This window comes from Tursiops truncatus, chromosome 9, assembly GCF_011762595.2.
Source record: "Tursiops truncatus isolate mTurTru1 chromosome 9, mTurTru1.mat.Y, whole genome shotgun sequence".
NCBI lineage: Eukaryota > Metazoa > Chordata > Mammalia > Artiodactyla > Delphinidae > Tursiops > Tursiops truncatus.
In genome coordinates, this window is record NC_047042.1 from 91,518,756 (window position 1) to 91,542,161 (window position 23,406).

A 23,406-nucleotide genomic window follows, 5' to 3' on the forward strand; every position below is an offset into this window, starting at 1 on the left:
CTGCTTCTTCATTTAGCTGCTGATGGGAATGTTCAGTTTGTGAAAATTCATGATCGGTACACTTTTCAATAATGTATATGATTCTTTTCTGTATATAAGTGTATTATACTTTAATAAAATGGGTTTTTAAAAGACTTGCAATGTTACCAACCTGCTTCAGTCAATATACAGTAATAATTCACCGTTAAAAAAAATAGCCCTTTATGTTTAATATATGTTGCAAACATTCTCTCCTTTTTATCACGTCTTTGACTCTGTTTATTGTGTATCTCTTCCAATCAGAAAACATTTGTTTTTGTATTGTTGAATTTAACCTATTTTAATGGTGTCTACATTTTGTATCTTACCCAGTAAGGTTTTCTCCACTAAGGATATATATTTTTAAACTTCCATTTTTTTCTAGTATTCTTTATTTCATTTTAAAATTTAGATATTTGATCCACCAGGTATTTATTTGAGGGTAAGGATGGAAGTAGGGATCCACCCTCATTGTTTCCAGATGGTGGCGTTCCTTCTGGAAATGCATCCTTTCCCAACTGATTTAAAATGTCATTTGTATCATTTACTGGTTCCTATATGTATTTCTGACTTCCCTGCTCCATTCTTCTGCTTGACCATAGGCTAGTGTCATGCTGAATACTCTCGTTTGGTACCTATTGCACCTTCTTATACCTAGCAGCAACAGAGTATTCTAAGAACATCTTTGTAAGTATCAGAATCTAAAGCAGTCTATCTCCCAGGGAACCTTAGGTCTCTGCACTTAAAAAAAAAAAATCAATTTAGCAAATATAAAGAAGATTTTAGCATAAAGGACCCGGCACTTAGACCCGAAGTTCACGCCCACAGGAGGTAGATGTGTCTCATATGCCTCCAACTTGGAGGTTCTTAGCACCATGTTTTATTTAACTACCCAGCACGTATGAACTAATAACACCTTGTCACCAGGCAATGAGGAAGCTGAGGACTTTGGGATACATACGGAAAAACATGTGGCATCAGCAAAGATAACAGTAGGATCGTTCAGACATTTTTTTTAGGCTCATTTAAGATTCCATTCCAGGAGGAGAGCGTGTGCTCCGGAACTGACTAAGGTGTGAAAACTTCTCACGTAAGCGCTCTTCACCATCGTGCTTGTGTACTATTTAGATGAGGTTGAAGAGCCACATAGAGATGGTTTACTTTAATGCAGTCAAATGTCTCTGTCATCAACACATGGGAGGTTTGCTGGCCTACTTCCGTAGATCCAGAACTCTGGGAACTGAAAGGACTCAGCCTGTTGCACCCTGTGTCACGTGACTGCTCTTTGCTTTAGAAGACACTGAGGCATCTGAATATGCTGGACTTGAAAATGAGGGAGAGGATGGGTGGGGGGGAACTATGGCCGATTTGTTGGAAAAAATACAAGTATTCAGACTCACACTGGGCAGCAGATATGGGGAGGTGGTTCTCGTCTTTAAACTGGACTGAGCTCCATAGAATCATAGATGTTGAAGCAAGGCAGAAATCTTAGGTTGAAGTGAAGCCACAGTTGCAAAATTGCCTCCCAGACAATGCGCAGAAGTCAAACGTTTAAGTTTCTGCTAATAGGGAGTGCACGCCTCAGAATGAGACTCACTTACTGAGTGACCTAAAAACGCGACTCCGTTTTCAGAGGAATTGATGAAAATGAAAACACACCATGATCACTGAGAAAACACAGTACCCTTGAAACTGTGGAATGAGGTACAGAAATCCTAAATTATCCTCACATTTCTGGCCATAACGCTAGACTGGGGGCAATATTGGGGTCCCCTAGCTTGGTAAAAGCGGAATCTTTTATGAGTGTTGAAAGCAAAGCTTAGGATCACTAGCTTCAAGTCATTTGAGTCTGAAACCAAAATGAATATGACACCTGATGGTCCCTATGTCATAATTATTGAGAATCATTTCAGTGAGTTAAATATCTATAGTCTCACTGGTCAATATAGATCAATCACTAACACTCAGCCCCTTAGGATACATTTTTAAGGGAGTGTTTATTAAAGCGTTACTGTACTTTAGGGGGCACATTATTTTATAAGAGCAAATACCCTGACAAAATGGGCTGGTTTATTTTCTAGGAGGCCATTGAGAATAGGATGAAAGTTGCCAGCAGGAATATATTTGACTGTTATCACCGATCCAAATGCAGAGCCCAACAGGTAGAATTATCGAAAGAACAATTGTCCTCAGACAACTAGGCGATTTAGACCAAAAAGAGTAAGAAGAATTCTATTAGGGCCCCAGTTTTCTCAAATGAAACTTTAATAGACTCATTACTACAAAGCGTCCTTCTTCCTTATGGTTGAAGGCTTCTTCCTTGTCTTCATCCAAAGACCCTTCTGAAGAGTACCCATTTTTCTGGCCTTCTGACCTCCTCCTTTACCCCTTATTTCACACCACTTTCTTGCCCCCCATCTTCACTCTACCTGCAGGTGACGGTTGCTGCATATTTTAGTGACTACTGCTGTCCAAGTTTTTGTGACCCACTCTCCTAAAGACCAAGAGCCTATATTTAATTCCTCTTGTTGGGGTAGAATAACGTCAAATAGAGCATGCCAACTTACAATAGAAAACTGGGGTTTAAACTTCAGCTCCGACTCTCTTTCTATCTACCACCTGTTAGCTTAATGGATTTGGGCCAGTCACCTCCCCTCTTGGAACCTCAGTTTTCTCAGATATAAAACGAGGGGCCTTGAACTAGATCAGTGACTTTATTTAATTATAAGCCTCAGTAAATAATATATTTTACATTATGATCCCGTACACACACACCTGAAATAAAAGTTTTATTAAATATCTTTTACTATATAAGATCCACTTGGATCTATTCTATTCTCCTACTCTGTTCTACTCTACTCTATTTCATGAAAAAACAAAACACATACAAGCTGGTCACGACCCACAAAATTGGTTTCATAACCACTAGTGAGTCAAGGTGAGCAATTTGAAAAGCAAAGGTCTAGATGATATCTGACATCCTTTCCAGTTCAAAACTAGGTGACTCAACTCCAAAAGTCTACATTAGAAAAATTTTTATAAGCCCCTGGTTTTGCTCCAGTGTGGTTTAAGATTCTGAGAAATTTCTGACAAAAGAGATTTTGTCAGCTGCAGTAGAATCTAAGATGAAACACTATTCCTCCAGGGATGGGGCTTTTGCACTACGTGGACCTGGGCAGAGACCTTGCTGCTCGATAGTCATTCCTTCTTCTTTAAAATCATAAGTTGAAGCATTACCAGAATCTTTCAAGCTAAAAACCTTATCAAAACATATTAGTTGACAATATAAAACATCTCTCCCTAAGATTTCTGCATTGATTGTAAATGTCTAAGTAAGTAATTATGTGGATGCCCTATCTTAGCTAGGTGTGCCCAGTGGATGGCTTACTTCCAAGAGGGGGGGCGGCAGGAGGGAATGGCTTAGGGACCGGAAATCACCCCATTCCCTGGGATGTCTGGGCATGGAAACCCGACCAGGCTGTGTGTGCTGACAGAGCAGGTTCTCGCTGATGAGCAAAGCACAGCATTGAAAGGGGAAGAAATTGACAACTCCCCATTCTAGTAATCACTGGACGGTCCAGGAGAAAATTGCCCACAGAGAAGGTGTTGGCTGGATGGTGGTCAGGAGTCCACTAAAGCAGGAATCAAGAAGGCCTGTCGGGCTTCCCTGGTGGCGCAGTGGTTGACAGTCCACCTGCTGATGCGGGGGACACGGGTTCGTGCCTCGGTCTGGGAGGATCCCGCGTGCCGCGGAGCGGCTGGGCCCGTGAGCCATGGCCGCTGAGCCTGCGCGTCCGGAGCCTGTGCTCCGCAATGGGAGAGGCCACAACAGTGAGAGGCCCGCGTACCGCAAAAAAAAAAAAAGACGCCCTGTCAGTGGACATTAGGGCACAACTAGGGGGTGATCTGGGCCCTGAGAAGAGAGTCTGGCAGGAGAATAAGCAGGGCCTCAGTGGGAGGAGCCTGGGGAAAAAGTCATGTGCAGATACCCAGTCCTAAGAGTGAGAGCATGATGTGGGGCCCAGGACTCAGAAACCAGCCCCAATCCCTGTTATCAGCTGGGGACAAAAGGTCCATCCTGGCTGGGACAGAACGAGGCCGAGGATGCTAGGGACTGGTCCACCTCTAGGGGCAGCTGGACTGGGGGTGGGGGATGAACACCCAGCTGGGAAGGCAGCCACAGATCTTCAGTTTTGCATTCCTTGACGTGTGTTTCCAAAATCCACCAGTATATCAGGTTCAAAGTGGAAGGGGGTTCATGCTCCATCAGGGACAATCAAATCTGGTATCAACAACCTCTTTATCCCCCCAAATGACAGCCCTGCACAGATGTGTTCCCAAACAATAGGACATCTCAAATTACAATTGCGTAAAAGCTGTTTCTAGTTAATATTTTCGAATAATGAATTTCATATTTAATTGTATTGTACCTGCAACAGATCCAAGTTGTTCAACCCAGAATGCAAAATAGAGTTATGTAACATAGTCATGAATCACTGTGGCATTTGCCAAGGCGTTCTCCCATCTGGAAGTAGGTCCAGAGAACAAATGGCACTACGCATATATCTTCTGTCAAGAACTCTTTTGCATAGATAATCTCCAAAATTGCACACATTTACCCAATTCTTATGGCTCTTAACCCTAATTAACTGAGAATGCAAATAGCTTTCCCATTCTATTCAAAAAGATGAATGACGAACCATCTTTGATTTCGTAATTAAAAAAAAATCTTTGCTAAATTCAAAGAAGCAACAAATTCCCAATTCCCATGAAGCTTAAAGTTCCTCTTTGATCACTATTTTGTGAGCAGAAAAACTTTTCCCAAACAAGTTCTCAGAACCCTTGAATTATTAAAAAAGTTTTAAATTGTGTTCCTTACATAGGGCAAAAGGCGACAGCAATACATGTCTAAACTAAATCACTTTAGATACACAGTGTAAACTTTCAAACAAAAAAAAAGTCATACACCATCACACAAACATTTGAAATTCTACTAAAGTGTGAGTAATCAAAGTTTATCTTTAAAATGGAACATGTTCTCCGTTCTTCCTCAGGACCCTTAAATCTTTCAGAGTTTGGGTTGTTTACTATGCTTTCCAATTCTTCCTGGTCAGTCTTATGTGTAACATTTCTGCAGCTGTGCACATGCAGTAATTCCCAGCAAGGCACTGCCAAGTTTTATGATGCCTACATACCTGGGGCAGATCATAGAAATCTAACTACTCAAATAAGTGCCTTGGGGGCTTCCCTGGTGGCGCAGTGGTTGGGGATCCGCCTGCCGATGCAGGGGACACGGGTTCGAGCCCTGGTCCAGGAGGATCCCACATGTCGTGGAGCATCTAGGCTCGTGTGCCACAACTACTGAGCCTGCGCTCTAGAGCCCGTAAGCCACAACTACTGAGCCCGCGGGCCACAACTACTGAAGCCCGCATGCCTGGAGCCCGTGCTCCGCAACGGGAGAGGCCACCGCAATGAGAGGCCCGAGCACCATAGTGGGGAGTGGCCCCCACTCGCTGCGGCTGGAGAAAGCCCATGTGCAGCAACAAAGACCCAACGCAGCCAAAAATAAATAAGATAAAATAAATTAAAAAAAATAAGTGCCTTGATTATTTTTCGCATCTCAAGACCATGCCCCTAACAACCTCTCCCCCATCTCGCCCACAAGCTGCAAGAATTTTGCAACCCACTATATCAACTTTTCCATTCTGGGTGAGGCTCTCAGTTTATTGGCCTGTTTTAAAAGGCTTGACTCTCTGACATATTCCCCAGGCTCCCCACATTAACCACTATGGAGGCACTGTTAGCAGATGATTCCATTTTTGCCTCTGCTTAAAGCAGAACTTACTAACCTTTGCCCTGAGTGCACGGCTGGTGGATGGCCTGTCCCCGCATGGTAGGTGGACGTGGGAAGTGTGGTCTGTTGTGGTACAACACCCACTGGCACCTACTGATGTTACTCAGACTACGGGGGAAGTGGGCATCCAGGTATTAATCGAAACTACTGCCCTTCACAACTGGACCCCCGGGGGAAGGGAATCCAAGCCCTCCCTAGTTTGTCCCCCTCTATCTTCTCCATTGCTAACATAGTACCTGGGGCATATGACCCACCAGAGAGGCAGTTCTTCAGTGGACTTTCCATTTGCCTTTGAAAGTTGTCTGTAACTCTTCAGGTTCTCCTCTCCATCTCACTGCCAGACCACAGGGCGTTTCTTATGATGGACACGGCCCCTGGATCCTTCCGAAAGACTCCAGCCCGAAGAGTCTTAACTGATTCCCCCAAATCTTAGACTTCTCTGCTAGAGTTTGGGTTCTCCAGACCACCGCATGAGCAAGAAGCCTCAGCTCTTTATCCTCCTTAGGCTGGGGGCCCGCTGTAATGCTTTATCTCCAACCCTGAACGGATGCTTAGAATCCTGAGTTCCTCCCTCCTCCAGTCCATACCTGTTAACGAGCACCAGGCTTCAGGGCCTGAGCGCTCACAACTGACACCCACAGAATAAAGATTTCATCTCAGCAATCGGAATGGGGCTTCGTGCTTCTACAACATGGTCAGCAAGAGGCACTCTGTGACCCACGGCCGTGGGATGGATGGGTCCTCTGCTTCCTAGCCACCTCCAGATGTTGAGGATGGCATGAAGAACTTTTGGCTGGAGGACTTTGTTTTCTTGTGTTAAAGCACAAACGACATAACATTGCTCATCCTAGACATTTTTCAACGTATAGTTCAGTGGCGTGAAGTACGTTCACATTGTTGTGCAACCATGACCAACATTCAGCTCCAGAGCTCTTTTCATCTTGAAAAATGGAAACTCTATACCCATTAAACAATAACTCCCCATTCCCCCCTTTCCCTAGCCCCGGGCAACTACCATTCTACTTTCCGTCTCTGTGAATTTGACTAGTCTAGGTACCTCGTATTGGTGGAATTGTACAGTATTTGCCCATTTGCGACTGGCTCATTTCACTCGGCATGATGTCCTCAGGGCTCATCCATGGAGCATGAATCAGAATTTTCTTCCCTTCTAGGGTTGTATAATATTCTATTGTACGTATATACCACATTTTGTTTGTCCATTAATCTGTCGATGGACACTTGGGTTGCTTCCACCTTTTGGCTATTGTGAACAACGCTGCTATGAACACCAGTGTACAAATCTCTCTTCAATACCTCCCTTTCCGTTTTTTTTTTTTTTAGATCTGTTGAATATATCCAGAAGTGGAATTGCTGGATCATATGTTAATTCAATGTTTAATTGTTTGAGGAACTGCCATACTGTTTTCTGTAGCAACTGCATTTGGAGTTGCAATGCTTTATTGTTCCTTTTGACAGTGACTGAGTGGCCATTACTTCTTGCCTTCAAACCTCACAAGTGAACTCTAGAAGAAATATAAACTTCTCCCTGTGCTCCGGTACCTAACTGGTCAGTGTGAGTGACACGTTTCTGATCAGAATGCAAGGCCCCCGTGATCTGGCCCCAACTTCCTGTTGACTACAAGCCAGTGAGCACATTCTTTACCAGACTAGCCCTGTTATCAACAAATGCTTGTATTACACCATAAATTCAGTTCGTTTTAATAAATTCCCAGTAGTCCTTACCCAGAGCCCTTTCTCGCCTTATCTCACTCCTCTCTGCCAGGCCCTTTACAATTTATGTGTTTGCTTTTCGATTCTGCTTTCAGCCCCCTCCAAGTTTCCTCTTTCCCACCAGGTCACTGTGGCCTTTGTGTCTCATATAAATTTAGCCTTCTCTGTCTGGGACTCTTTCTTGTTCACTGGGCCCACACTTCTCTCCCTGGCACCAGCCCTTCAATCTCCGGGCTTCCTACCTAAAGTAACTTGTCAAGATCATGTCCTTGTCATTTGTGGCTTATGAGTTTTCCCTCTCTGTGTTTCTTTCACTCAGTCTTTTCACCGTTTTCAAGGCCTGTGTTCCAGCTTTGTGGCCCTTTGCTGGAGGAGACATACTGAATCCCCCCGGTCCCCCCAGGACACAGCGTGCGTTCTCACTGAGAGGCTAGCTAATTCCATGCTATCCAGGTAAAGGAGAGCTGGCAGGTGGCCCGTGGACCCAGGCACATAAGCTTGAGAAAAAGTTTAGAAGTTTTGGCTGAAATATTGAAAGGGAGACTATAGAGGCTGACGATATGCTAGGAAAGTGTGAGGACAACCTCTCTGCAGTGGCAGGAGAGGAGATGGACCTAAGGAATGGTGCTAAGGAAGTGGGTTATTGTGCAGATGCACAGAATAGAGAAGGGCAAGGCGAGGGATGAAGGGGGAGGATGGAATCTATAAAAGACGAACAAGCAACCACTCTAACAGCCCAGGTGAGTGATGACAGTGATTTGGATCATCAGAAACAGAAGGAAAAGAGAGGGAGACTTTTATAAAGGAAATGTGCTGTACAGCAGAATTGAACTAGTCACTGATGATAAGGATAAAGACGACTAGTCAACGTTAGTCACTGAGGTTGGCTTTGAATTCTAGAGACAAAACGGTCATTCCCACCATCATGAGGAGATGGAACATGGCAGAGGGAGAGACAGCTCCATCCTTGCCACCATAAGTTGTAGCTACAACTGCGACATTGGGTCCAAGTTGGCTTGGGAACAAAGCACTCGAAGGATTACCTGGCCACACTGGGAAGGAGTGGAGAGGGAGTGAGTCCCAGCCCACGCTTGGAATCTGGAATCTTCCGCCTCTCATCCTTCAGTGGCATTTCCCACAGTGTGTTCTTTGGACCATTTCCATTGAGAATAATAATTGTTACGTGGAAATAAAGTGAGGAGTTCCCCTTGGCCAATTGCTGGAAACACTGGGCTAGTCAAAGGAACACAGGTCTCTTTATTGCAGGACTTCTCAGAACTGTTCACATAATAATGTGCATGGAAAATCTCCAAGTGAGAAATTTAGTATGTAGTGTGTTTATTTGACCACAGACTTTTTTTTTTTTTTTGCTTGCTGGAATATCTCTTGGGACTAGACTAGAATACGGAGAACGGGCATCGAGAGAAAACACTCATCTAATAAGCGGTAGCATTTTACTCCTAAAGAATTCCACATTGAAAACAGGCATCGATAAGAAGAGTTTACTTCACCATTGTAAGTTATCAGTGTTGCCACCAGTAGTTATTAATCGCCTCCCTTTCAAGGTTGTGTGGGTGTATGTGTGTTTATTCTGTGGCGCTGTGGAGAACTGGGGACACACTGCCACATGTTCTGCGTGTTTATTGATTCCCTTTTAGCCCCACACCTTTTCCTCTCCCCTTCTATCCCCAGAAGACAACCATTCCATTGTTCCATTGTGCTTAATGTGTATTTTTGGTGCAAATTCTTGCAAACTGGGTAATATGGTCTCATGTATGTTTTCTTTAGCTTACACCAATGGTAGTGTCACATAGCTCGTTCTATCCTTTAGTTTTTTTCACTTAGTGCTATGCTTTGAATCTCCATCACGATGCTGTGCTCCCACGGAGTCTGTTGCCTCTGGCTACCGCCTATCACTGCAGCATGCCTCCACCCGGCTTACCCACCCAGTTTCCCAGGGGGGGACACCCAGCGGCGTCCAGCAAACAACGCCGCAGTGGACATCCTTTTCTGGGCCCTTTCTGGCCCTGTGCGTGCTGTGTGTCCTGCTTTTATGACGGTAAGAGAGAGATATCTTTGTTCCCTGGGGCCACTTACGTAGTAAATTATTACTCCATAGCAGGTTTCCAGTGCTCTGTCTGGGTCTTGTCCTTTCACTACCATCCCAATAACCTTTCGAGTTTACCTGGGCTGACTGCATGAGCTTCAGTTTATATAGAAACATCAGTGCCTTTAAGACGAGAATGACACGTGATCAGTAAGAGGCGAGCACGGGGCTATGTGGGTTCTCCTTGTTAATCCAAAGCCTTTTTCTGTCCCACTGTCCCTTATTGTTGTTCCTTGGACACTCCCCGAACTCCTGCTTTTGGACTCCAGCCCTAACAACACGTCACGTACTGTCTACTGTACTGCTGTCCTGCTAGAGCACAAACTCCATGAGGACAGGTACTCTGTCTCTTATTTGCTGGGATATTCCCAGGGCCTAGAACAGAGTCTGACACGCAAAAAGTGCTCAGGAACTATCTGCTGAATAACGAAAGGAATCTCCTCTGAGCACAAGCCTTTCAGAACAAATTTGTCCCCAAGAAAACCTCAAACAGGAAGGTCTAGTTATGTTGCTGATTTTGGTCATTTGTATTATTTCTCTGGGACATAACGAAAGGACTTGGGGGAAGTCTCTTGTCCTAAAATCAAGGCTTTGGGTAGAAGAGTCTGTAATCTCTCCCCATCAGTGACCTACGCTCCATCAATCCAGGAGTTAGCCCATAACAGTACAAAATTGACTTACTACCATGTCAGGCCATCTTGGATATACAGGGTAAGGTGAAGGGCAGGCTCTTATGACGCACTGGCTGGGCCGCACTCACTCAGACCATTGGTATCCCTCCCCAGGGGCCACCCTCTCCTCTAGCCTAACTCTTAGGGGTCTGCCTAGGGTGCCAGAAAGAGCACTGGATTCGGAGGCAGAGCTGGGTCTGGTCTGAGCTCAGCTCTTCCCAGCTGTGGGACTAGAACGAGTGACTTAACCACCATCTTCGCCTTTAAAAATACCTGAGCGCCTGCCTACCTCCCAGGTCTCATGTGAGACTAAAGGAACTATAAGTGCTCTCCATGAGCACAGCCCGCCCAGGGAGCAGGGATCCTGGCCATGATGCCTCAGCCCACCAGGGCGGGCTCTGAAAGGCCCTCTTGCAGCCACCTGCCATCCCGGGGCAGAGCTCACAGCAGGAGCCCGTCCCTAGCCAGCTCTGGGGTGAACTTCCCCAGTTCCTGTACGTGGGTACTCAGAAAAATTGGGGAGGCATTTCTCTGGCCTTTCATGCCTCCTCCTGGCTATGAGGCTACTCTAGGCAGAGTCAGGCACTGCCCACCCAGGCATCTCACCTCTTTGGATCTCTATTTTCCTAGCTATGAAATGGGGGCATTGGGCTAGAATGATCATCTTGAAGCTTCCTTCTATTTCTAAAATACTATGATCTGTGCTTTAATTATCCCCCCGCCTCTTGCTTCTCTCCAACTGCGTCTAAAATTCTTCGGCCATTAAATTCTCCATTCTCGAGAGTTCCACATCTGGGCTTTCTAATTATACCTAGCCCAGGACAGCACATTCCTCTGACGGCCTGGGGTTCCTGGTCACAGTGTCTTTTCAGAACTGATTCTAGCTTTTGCCAAGCCCCTCAGTTCATACTGAGTCCACATATCATTGGGGGAGGGGAGATTTTGCTACGTACTCTCACACAAATATATGTCCTGCACATATTCTATGTGATAGGACACACACACGCACACGCACACGTACACACACACACAGAGCTCTCTCTGATGCCTGAGAATCTAATGCCTGGGCATAACCGTGTGGGCACAAATATTCTGGGACAGCCAAATGACTATTTTAATGTTTCTCCGTCCCTGCAGTGCCATCTGACTATTTATTTAGTAGCTTGATGCTGTTTGCATGAACAATTTTGCCTTATAGGCAAAGTTCTTCATGTTTATGATTCTTACTGTGAAAAAAATTGCTTGCCTAACATCTGTTCTGAATTTGTGTTTTCTTTCTTTTTATTTATCTGTTCCCTATTGAATTCCATTTGCGCCAAGGACAGTAACTTGAACTGGAATCGTCAGTGTCCTTCAGGATTTCTATACACTTCAATACATCTCTTAATTACTCTTTTTTTATTGTTATGAGATATACATATATATCCATACTCATGCAGGCAGATTGGTTTGTAGCTTACCTCTGCCTGTCCCCCTCTGGGGAATAAGTTTTATTAACTGAATAAATTAAATGGGCAGGTATATCCAATAGAGTAGAGAGGTTTATCATTATAGGTTCGTCTCAGATCATTTTCCCCCTTGCTGCCCAGTTCCCTCGTTTAGCCATAGCTCTGTTTGGGAGAGAGCTTGCCTGGAGCTTGAGGTGGCCATGGCAGGGCTAGAAGGGCCCTTCGTCTTGTGGATGAAAAAGCTCCTCCAGGCCGGCTTATGTGAACTCAGACCCAAGTCCTCATTAATCCCCTGTTCTCACTACTTAGAAACCCACCCAGGGACCAAGCAAGCACACCCCCAGCAGTAGCCTAGAAGGTCCTTAAAGAAGAGCACTGAGACCTGTTTCCTACCCAACACCTCGGAAGTCCACCGGGTGTAGAGACTGTGACCCCGAGACTCAAGGGACTTGCCCCAAGTCACCCAGTTCTAACTCCAAATGCAAAGCTCGTTCTACCATCAGGTCCCCACTCCTCCTGGGAGGGCTGTGCACTCCTCCCCCTCTTTATGACCTCTCCCACACTCACGTCAGTCTGTGTCTATGTCTTCCAATGGCACAAAGACAGACGAGACGGTTCCCCCACATCTGGGAGAACGCGCTGCGGGCCTCACACCAGACATCGTCCACTCAACAGCTATTTTGACCTCCGCTGTGTGTATAACACTGAGCTGATGGTGGTGGGAGATACCGCCCCTCCCTTTCCCCAAAAGTATCACTCATGTCTCTTTTCCGGAAGAAATCTGGCATCTAATCTAGAAGAAAAACACAGACCTGGTCCACGTTGCACAAGAATGCCAGGTAACGAGTGACTGAATATGCCATGTCGAGCAGACAACCTGAAGCCACAAATTGGGCAGAATCATGGGCCAGTGAAGGCAGAGAAGCCTTCCAGGAGGAGGAAGTAGTCGAGCACAGACTTGAATAACGGGGAGATGAAGAGGAAGAGAGAAGAACGGTCTACCCAGTAAGAACAGTTGGAGAAGGACTTTGGGGTGGGAATGGTGGGAGGCGGGGAAGTTGACAGCTGGAAATGGAGACACAGATGGATCGACCGGTTGCCGTTAGGTGACCCTGGAGGGAAGCTGGAGGCTCTCTGCCGACCACAGTCTCTGCGGGAGTGGGATCTGAGTAGCACAACTCGGCCCACCACGTCATGGAAACTTTGGTTCAAACGAGATCTTTGGCAGAGCCCTTGGGTTGCAATGGGGGCCCAGCTCCCAACGGTGACTCCATGCATAGGCAGACCTAAGACAGCCACCAAGGTAGGCGCCCAGGTGAAGAAGCCAGTAGGGCAGACATGCAGGTGATGCCCCTGTCAGTTGGTAGAAGAGAAGGAGAGAGAGTGGCCCACACGTTTCAGAAGGGACAGAGACCAGTGACTTTGGGAATGCAAGATAAAGATGAGCAAAGAGACACAAGGTTCAAGTCTGGCTTCAGATCTGCCAGTGGCAGGAATTGGGAAACCAGGAGGACAAGAAGTGATTTCTCAGAACTAGAAAGGCAGTCACAGAATCATCTTCCCATTTACTCATTGGTACGAGGCACTCTGCCAGCTTCTTGGGGATGAAAGGAAAAATAAGACAGTGCTTTGTCCTCAAAGAACTCACAGAGTAGTAAGGAGCCTGTTAAGAAATAAAACACTGAGATGCAAATCAATAGAGGAATGGACAAGGTACTATGGGAACTGCGGGAAGCAAAGGGGCTGAGAAGAGTCCGCAGAAGAAGGGACAGGTGACCCGACTGTCAGAAAGGTTTTCCAGACAAGATGGAGACCAGGACTTCAAATGGAACCATAGAGAAATAGTGCAAGTGTGGGGAACCACAAATAACTGTTTCACAGCAACACTGTATGGCTGTAGTTCCCAAACTGTGCACTAAGGCCCCCAAAGGTGCCATAGGGAATTCACAGGGGCTTCCTGGGATATCACGGGGAACACAGCGACATCTGTTGGTCATGGTGAGAACTACTTTCAATGTATGCGCATTCTTTTCTCAAATGTCTACTACGTTGTTACAACATGAATATTTATTAAGTTGTTTGGGCATAACTGCTTAAAAATGAGACTGTTGGGTACTTCTTTGGGCCTTGCAGGGGGCATGAAAAGTTACTGAGTCACTAAGGGTACCATGAATTGAGACGGTTTGGAAACCTTGGTGGAAGAGGAGTGGGACAGGGAGAGAGGTCCTGCAGAGCTCCTTGTTACAGTCAAGAAGTTGGACTTTTTTCTTTTTTTTGGTACGCGGGCCTCTCGCTGTTGCAGTAGGAGTTAACCTGGCAAGATAAAAAGAAGGAGGGCTGTTCCAGGGAGGCAGGGGAACAGCATGTGCAAAGGCCCCCATGGATGGGGGAGGTGATGGAGAGTTCCAGTAAATCAGGTTGATCATCAGTACTGGCTTTGGGGTGGTGGGAAATAGGGAGGGATGAGGCCAAAAAGCAAGGCAGGGGCTGGGTTGTGAAGGACGTTGCGGTGATACAACGTGCTAAAGACTCCCAGAGGCCTTGATGGAGACAAACCACTGAAGGGTGTGAAGTAAGAAGTGATGCAATCAGACTCGCATTTTGCAAAGCCCTCTGTAACTGAGTCAGGGCCCACGTGTAGACAAGCAGCAGGTCAGGAAAACCAGCCAGAGTGATGGAGGCATAAATCTGAGAAAGTCCATCCAGGAAGTGAAGGACCAGAGACTCCACCAGTATCTGAGGGCAGGAAAAGGGAGCCGACCAGGCCCCGGGTACCGCAGAGAGGCGAAGGGCTGACTCAGTCCATCAGGCTCTGCAGGGCTCTGTGAGGTCAGGGTCAGTCCCCAGGCATGAGCGACCTGAGGCTTCCCTGGGCAGGAAATGCACACCTATGACTGTCACTGGCTCCTCCAGAAAAGTGTCCCTGGCAGCTTGAATGGGCTCCGCCTCTTGGCTAACTCAAGACTGCCTTGGTCTAATGACAGATCAGGTGGCTAATGAGAAAGGGCAGTGTGCTCCACCGAGCCGGGCAGGGACAGACCCGCAGGACTGCGGGGACCGTGCTCTCGCGGCAGCACTGAGTGCCGCCCAGCCGAGGGCCCGCTCCTGTGAAAGCCAGACGCCCGGCGCTCCCGGCACTGAACGCCTGCTTAGCTCCCTCTGAACGTTTTGGAGGTTGAGAGTCTCTGACGCTCACCACGTGATCTCCAGCAGTCAACGCTCACCCTTCCCCGCTGAGCTGCCCACCACTTCTGTGTCTACAGTCCAAGCCAGAGGTCAGGCTTAAGGGCAGGACAGCAGTTACCCTATTAGCATCCTCCACCTGCTGGGACACAGCCCTGTCACCGAGGCAAGGATTCGTCAGTTGCTCGCTGTGTAGCAGCTGTCAGAGTTGCTAGAGACCCTCATCAATCCTTCAGCCCCCACCTGGAAAGCAGAAGTCTCTGGAAGCACATTCAGATTGCTTCTGCTAAAGCGAGGGAAAGGAGCGGCATGTCACCCGATCTCCTGGGGGCACTTCTCACGCAGCTTCTTCATCCCCTACAAAGTGGCACCAGCCGGGTGCAGCCCCCCTCCCCGGGAAGAGGGGCCTTCACTCCTCACGGGGAGGTTATCATGACCTCATGACCGGCATTTGCCTAAAACCCTACTGTGGACAGTGCATTCTCATGTTTCTCATCTGACCCTCATAACAGCCTCTTTCGTCAAGGAAATTGGCTCAGGAAGGTTGTGGTTCGCTCAAGGTGACACAGCTGTTAAATCACAGGGCAGGGCCTTGAACCCAAGTCCTAGCAGCTGCACCACTGCCAACACCCACCTCGACTCCTGAAAGACTCTGGGGCTGATCCAATGACAAAAGTCCTTTTTCTTTCCTTTTCTTATCACAAAAGCACTCATTGTAAACACTGGAACATTAAAGAGATGCACAATGTGAAAAGTAGAAGTCCGCCACGATTTCCTGATCCAGATATACGCACAGTTAGCTAACATATCTTACTCTAGAGTTCTTCCAGAGATATCGCCTGAGCCTATTGCCTGACACAGAGTACGTGCTCAATAAACGCTTGTTGAATGAACTGTCAGATAGGCTATTATTTATTTCCACAACTGTATGTACTGTTTCACAATGTGCTTTTCCATTCAGCTGTGTGACTTGGACATCCTTTCGTGCTGGTGCCTGTAGGTACCTCCTGATCCCCAGCCTTTAGAGCTCGGCCACCCCTGAGGGGGCAGGCCTTCCGGAACAGGGCCAGGCAGCGCACAGACTAAGGGCAGCAGTGCACCAACCTCGAGTCCCAGAAGGCGGCTGTGAACTAGTTTGGTCAAACTGACTGGCCAGTTAAAAAAAAAAAAAAAAGAAAACGGCTAATTAAACAAGTCAAACAAGAGTTGCTTTTGTCTGCACAATACTTCACTGATTTGCCTAAATCTTCTCTTCCACCAGGTGCTTCAGAGTTGAGTAAGGACATGCTTATGTACCTACATAAGTATCAATGCATAACTGGCTAAGAACTTTTTGCCCCCCAAAGTGACTATGCATACATTTAAATTAGCGGGAAGCAAGAAGTTACCTTCACAATTGGGCTGGGGTTATTTAAACCAGAAGCTGCTCTGGATTTCCACCTTTAAAAGACACAGTCTGCGCAGCTGGAAGCCTGGCTGCTTGCACACCTCCTCAGCACTGGGGCTGTCCCACCGAGGCTGGCCCGGGGAAGCGTGTCTCTGGTGCAGATGGGTGGCAAGGTCGCGGCCAGGGGCCCAAGCTTTGGCAGCCGTCAGACTGGGATCAAATTCCTGTCTTGGGCAACTTCTTAATGTCTCTAATTCTCAGCTTCTTATTCTGATAAGTGGGTATGATAACTACCCCGTCCATTTTCTATGAGGATTCAATGAGATCCTACAGACCAGGACACTTAGAACAAGGCCTGGTAGGTAGTAAGCACTCAATAAACACTAATGATCGTGGTTTCCCCAAAGGTTCTGAGAAGGGTCCTCAAGCCATTCAAATACTTCACTGATACAGGATGTTCTTTCACGCCCTATAGAGAGTAGACTTAAAATTCAAAGACCATAATTCAATGTCCTTTTTAATTCATAAGAATTAGAGGATTTAAAGATAGAGCAAACTGCGGAGATTGCCTAGGTCTACTCCCATATTTCAGAGGTGAGGAAGCTGAAACGCAGGGCATTTCCAGAGTCTGCCGACGACGGTTGTCTGACTGAGTACCAGAGCTGGATGATCCTGGATCCTGACTCCCAGGCCCTAGCCCATGTGCCTTTGCAGTATCCCAACCCACCTCAGGAGGCAGTAAGACGCGGCCATACATTCACATCAGTGTATGAAACTGAGATCAGACCCTCGTGGGGAAGTAACGTTTTGAGAGGCAGAATGGCATAGGTATTCCAGAAGGTTGAGAAGGAAAAGGGGCACCGAATTAGTTAGGACTTCTGCATTACAAATGATAGAAACTCAGCTCAAACGAACTTAAAAGCACAAGCTAACTTAAGCTTGGAGGATGCAAGGAAGACTACAGGAAGCAGACCTTGACCTGGAATTTGTACGTCCTTGAAATTCTCCATGTTTGTCTTAACTTTTTGCTTGTCCCTGTTAGAGCTTTCTGCAGGCAGTTCTCACCATGTGGTAAAAGATGGCCACCAACAGCTCTGGATTCATATATTCCCAGTTTAGCATCTCTAGGAGAAAAAACAGAGCTTTCCTCATGTAGTTTCCATGTATATACATCCAGTGAAGGATTCTGACTGGCCCTGACCCAGTCATGTGTGTCCACCCTGTGGACCAGTCACCGTTGCCAAGGAGATGAGATACCATGATCGGCCATGCCTGGATGTTGAGTCCATCCTTGTGACCAGAGGGACAAGCTCCTCCAGCACTGCATGGAATGGGAGACGGTGCTTCTTCAAGGAGGGCTGGGCAGACAAAAACAGTGGAGCCGTCCAGGCACCCAAAAGGAAAAACAAACTTCATTTACATGTTTCTCTGTTCAAGATCTTTCCAGGAGCTCCTCAAATTGCAGAAGAGTATTTGTGTAAATATAAATTCACAAGATGACACAATTTACATGTAAAATGGGGCCAGTTTTCTCAGGAGGTTCATAAACCAGCTCTGAAGCAATTCTAAAGAAATTGTGACAAAATTGTTTTTAGCATTAGCAATATTACTAGAAAAAAACACAAAGACTCCCAAGGTGCCTACTTGGAAGGACAACTTTCATTTGAATGTAGAAGTATTATTTTGTTCTTTTTGAAAAACAAAAAAAATTGTCTTGGTAATAACTAAATCAATACAAATATATTACCAAAGTATGTGTGCATCCCAATGTAAATGTTTCCTTTTAGATCTAAGAATTTAAGGCAATGAGAATGGGTGTGAATTTGAGTTAAATATAAAGCAGGGTTTTTAACATGGGGTTTGTGGGTCCCCCAGTCTGGTTACTGTCAATCAACCAGAATCTCCTGGAGAGCTTATTAAATTTAGAGGGGACTCGGTCCCACCCCAGAGATTCTGGTCAGGTAGGTCTGGCTAGGTCCAGACATCATTATTTTCTGAATGCTTGGCAGGTGTTTTTGATCATTCGCTGAGGCTGAAAACAACTGCCCTAGGACAGTGTTTCTTGAAATGTGGGAGTAGTCATCTTGCATCAGAATCTGGAGAGCCTGTTAAAATGCAGATTCCTAGGCCCCTCCCAGGCCTACTATATCTGCTCCAGTGAGGAGCAGAGCTGTGACTCTATAGTTTAGTAAGCTCCCAGGTGACTTTTATACATTTTAAATTTGGGGGGCTTCCCTGGTGGTCCAGTGGTAAAGAATATGCTTTACAATGCAGGGGACGCGGGTTGGATCCCTGGTCAGGGAACTAAGATCCCACGTGCTGCAGGGCAAATAAGCCTGTGCGCCACAACTACTGAGCCCGCGCACCTCAACGAGAGAGCCCGCGTGCCACAAACTACAGAGCCCCGTGCCCTGGAGCCTGTGTGCCACAACTAGAGAAGACCCACACGCCACAATCAGAGAAGACCCACACGCCACAACTAGAGAGAAGCCCGTGCGCTACAATGAAAGATACTGTGTGCCGCAACTAAGACCCGACGCAGCCAAAAATAAATAAAATAAATAAATAATAAATCAATCTTAAAAAAATAACCATTTAAAAATTTTGAGATAATTATAGATTTACAGGAAGTTGCAAAGAAAGTACAAAGGGATCCTGTGTACCATTTACCCAGTTGCCCCCAATGGTAACCTCTTGCATAACTATAGTACATTATCAAAACCAGGAAATTGACATTGGTACAAACCATAATACCTATTCAGATTTTATCAGATTTACATGCACTTGTGTATGTGTGTGTCTGTGTGTGTGTGTAGAGTTCTATGCAGTTTTATCACGTGTAGGTTTGTGTAACCGCCAGCGCACAGCTAAGATACAAAACTGTTCCGTCGCCACAAGGCTCTCTAGTTTTACCTTTTATAGCCACACCACCCCATCACACACCACACACACACACACACACACACACACACACACACACACACATCCCTATCCTTTGGAACCTACTAATGTCTTCCCAATCTCTATAATTTTGTTATTTCAAAAATGTTATATAAATGAAATCATATAATATGCAACCTTTCTAGACTGGCTTTTTTCACACACAATTCCCTTGAGATCTATCCAAATCATTGCATGCTTCAATAGCTTGAGTTTTTTTAATTGCTACATAGTATTCCACTGTATAGATGTATCACAGTTTGTTTTACCATCACCAGCTGAAGAACATTTGAGCTGTTTTCAGTTTTTGTTTATTACTAATAAAGGTGCTATGAATGTTCATGTGCATGTTTTATGAGAACAGAAGTTTTCATTCCTCTAGGACAAATGCCCAAGAGCACTATCGCTGGGTCATATGGTAAATACGTGTTCAGTTTTATAAGCAACTGCGAAACCATTTTCCAAAGTGACTGTAATGTTATATGTTCGTGTCAGCAATGTATGAATGATTCAGTTTCTCCACATGCTCATTAGCATTTAATGCTATTTTTAAAAAGTTTTAGCCATTTTGAGAGATGTATAGTGAGATCTCATTGTGGTTTTAATTTGCATTTCTTTAATGGCCGAATGATGTTGAACATCTTTTCATGTGCTTACTTGGCATCCATGTATCCTTTTCAGTGAAATGTTTGTTCATGTCTTTTGCCCATTTTTTAACTGGATTTTTTGTTTTTTAACTGTCGAGTTTTGAAAGTTCTTCATCTATTCTAGATGTGAGTCCTTTGTCAGATGTATGGTTAGCAAATATTTTATTCCAATCTGTTGACTGTCTTTTCATCTTCTTAGCAGGTTTCAAAGAGAATTTTTTTTTTTTTTTTTTTTTGCGGTATGCGGGCCTCTCACTGTCGTGGCCTCTCCCGTTGCGGAGTACAGGCTCCGGACGCGCAGGCTCAGCGGCCATGGCTCACGGGCCCAGCCGCTCCGCGGCACGTGGGATCTTCCCGGACCGGGGCATGAACCCGCGTCCCCTGCATCGGCAGGCGGACTCTCAACCACTGCGCCACCAGGGAAGCCCCAAAGAGCATTTTTTTTATGACATCCAATTTATTGATTTATGTCTCTTATGGATTGCACTTTTGGTGTCAAGTCTAAAAACTGTTTGCCTAGTCCTAGATCCCAAAGATTTTGTCCTAATTTTTCTAAAAGTTTTGTTTTACATTTAAGCTCGTGATCCATTTTGAGTTGATTTTTTATATAAGGTGTGAGGTTCATTTTTGGCCAATGTATTGGCCAAATTTTTAAAAAATTCTATCATGACTTATTCCAAAACATCTTTTTGTATATCACTTTTTATAGCATAATTTTCTTAGTGGTTACATAAATGTACATGCTTAATTTATCACTATCTACTGGTATCAATGCTTTACCACTCTGAGTAACGTGAGGAAAACTTATTTTCATTTTGATCCCTTTATCCTCTTAGTTTTAAAATATAATTATCTTAAGTATTTTCTCTAAATATATTGAACACCATATCAGATGGTGTTATAATTTTTGCTTCAATCATCAAATTTAAGAAACATAATTGTTTACCCACTCCATTGTTCTTTCCTTTCCTTTCTGAAGTTCCAAGATTTCTTCTGTTATCATTTTCCTTCTATTTGGAGAACTTCCTTTAGCCATTCTTTTTGGTTTTGGCGGGGGGGCGGGGTTTGTTGTTTTCTTTTTGGCTGCATTGGGTCTTCGTTGCTGCGCGCGGCTTTCTCTAGTGGCGGCGAGCGGGGGCTACTCTTCGTTGCGGTGTGTGGGCTTCTCATGGCGGTGGCTTCTCTCGTTGCGGAGCACGGGCTCTAAGTGCGCAGGCTTCAGTAGTTGCGGCGCGTGGGCTCAATAGTTGTGGTGCGCAGGCTTAGTTGCTCTGCAGCATGTGAGATCTTCCCGGACCGGGCAGCAAACCTGTGTCCCCTGCATTGGCAGGCAGATTCTTAACCACTGCACCATCAGAGAAGTCCCCTTTAGCCACTCTCGAAGGGTAAGTCTGTTTGTGACAAATTATCTTAGTTTTCCTTCATCTGAAAATATTATTTTCTCACCTTTCCTGAAGGATATTTTCACCAGATGTAGAACTTGTGGTGGACGGTTTTCTTCTTTCAGCATTTGAAAAATGTGTCAATTCCTTCTGGCCTCCATGGTTTCTGAGGAGAAAGCTGCTCTCCTTTCATTGGTGTTCCCTGTAAATAATATGTTATTTTTTCTCTGGCTGCTTTCAAGAGTTTTTCTATTTTTTAGTTTTCAGAAGTGTAGTTATGATGTGTCTTGGCGTGAATTTCTCTGGGTTCCTCCTACTGGGGTTCACTCAGCTTCTTGAATCTGTAAGTTTTTGCCTTTTGCCAAATTGGAGACATTTTCAGCCATTCTTTCTTCAAACCCAGGTGACATTTTAAGTTTGAGAAGCATTGCTCTAGAGTGGGCTTCAAGGGTCCAAGAACCCCTCAAATTTTATCTGAAAATGCTGTGAATGTCCATTTTTCTTAGGAGAATGTCCACAGCTTTCACTAGATTCTCAAAAAATTCCATGACACGCCCCATAAAGTTTACAAAAGCATTGGTTTATGGCCTTATTGGGTTATTTTTGGTCTTCTTGGCTAAAACCAATTTTTAAAAACTAGTTAGTATTCTTCCTCCTACCACATCTGTTGAATTCCTGTGTCCCAGAGGTTTCTCTAACCATTTTGGGAAATACGATCCCTCAGATGAATATTTCTGGGTGCCTGACATGTGCCAGACAAATGTTTTTTTCCCCTGGTTAGTGAGAAGGGGAAGAGTTGAAACATTAAAGACACTTTTAGCTCATGAGAAGTTTTAAGTAACTAAGAAATCAAAGTAAACTTTGCTCCTTTCATGTCGTGTGACTTTGTTCCTTACTGATCTGAGCTGGATGTGCCAGTGATCACATTACATCCTGAAAATATAATTCCATATACAGTACTAAAAACGTGGCATTATGCAGTGGGCCCACTTGTCATCACTCTCGTTTGCTTTATACAGTTGGTAGCCAAGCACACGTAGTTCCTCCAAGCAGTCTTGTCCCTGGAAAACTGCACAACGGATGCGTCTGCCCGGTACACCCTCGCTCACCTTCGCCACCCACCTTCCTGCAGTAACTCTCGCTCATCTCTCAGAACTCACTTTAGGAAGCACCACCTCTAGGAAGACTTCATTCTCTCTTCTCCAGGGGTTGAGTTGGGTGTGTCTCCAATGTCACCCATGCTTGCCAGATGTCACAGTATATGGTGATTACCTAACTGTCACTGCCACCAGACTGTGAGACCCTTGGAGGCTGTGACCGGGTCCGCACGCTTTTGTGCCCCAGCACTTTTGAGCCCCAGCACTTTAATAAACATAACACGTCCTTAAGCGCAGCTTCCTGTGGGAATTCACCACCACCACTGACTGGCGAAGCCTCTCCTCCATTTCGTCATTAGTGTCATAAGTATCTCTTGAGCTTCTTCACAGGTAGGTGTAGCAGGATTCCATAGATGTTTGTGGAATGAAAGTTGGCGTTAGATCATCACAGCTCTGCTCTTCCTCAAGCTCAGCCATGCATTTCCTCATCTTCTCCACACCTTTACCTCCTATTTATCTTTTATCCTTCATTCTAAGCCACTGTGAATTCTTTTTGGAAAGGAGAAGAGGGCAGATAAATACAACACATTTTAAAGTGATTTTCTTATTCCTCCCAGGTACTATCTTGGTCGTCAGATGTTTATCGTTATCTCTGACCCGGACATGATCAAGCAGATATTGGTTGAGAAGTTCAGTAACTTCACCAACAGAATGGTATGGAATTTTCTTTCTTCGTATGGATGGATGGGGAATCATTCTAAGATGCAAGGACCGCACATCACATCTCACAGGGATGTGATTGGGCCTTTTGTAGGGTTTAGATCAGTTCAACTCAAAACTGTGCTCCCCAGTGAATTTGAGTTTTCAAAAGGGATGTATGGGATGCTACAAAAGAATGGCATTTACATTTAAGAGATGCTTCAAGAAAGCTAAACCTCAAG

General features: G+C 45.4%; 1 protein-coding gene across 2 annotated transcripts in view; it reads left to right on the forward strand.

Annotated features, from left to right (window-relative positions):
• TBXAS1 (thromboxane A synthase 1) overlaps positions 1–23,406 on the forward strand; it is a 150,480-nt gene that overhangs the window by 44,012 nt on the left and 83,062 nt on the right. For both annotated transcript variants that reach the window (XM_019946603.3, XM_019946536.3), the window contains exon 4: positions 23,083–23,179. In XM_019946603.3, coding sequence (XP_019802162.1) covers positions 23,083–23,179 — 97 coding nt within the window. The remainder of the gene's footprint in view (positions 1–23,082; positions 23,180–23,406) is intronic.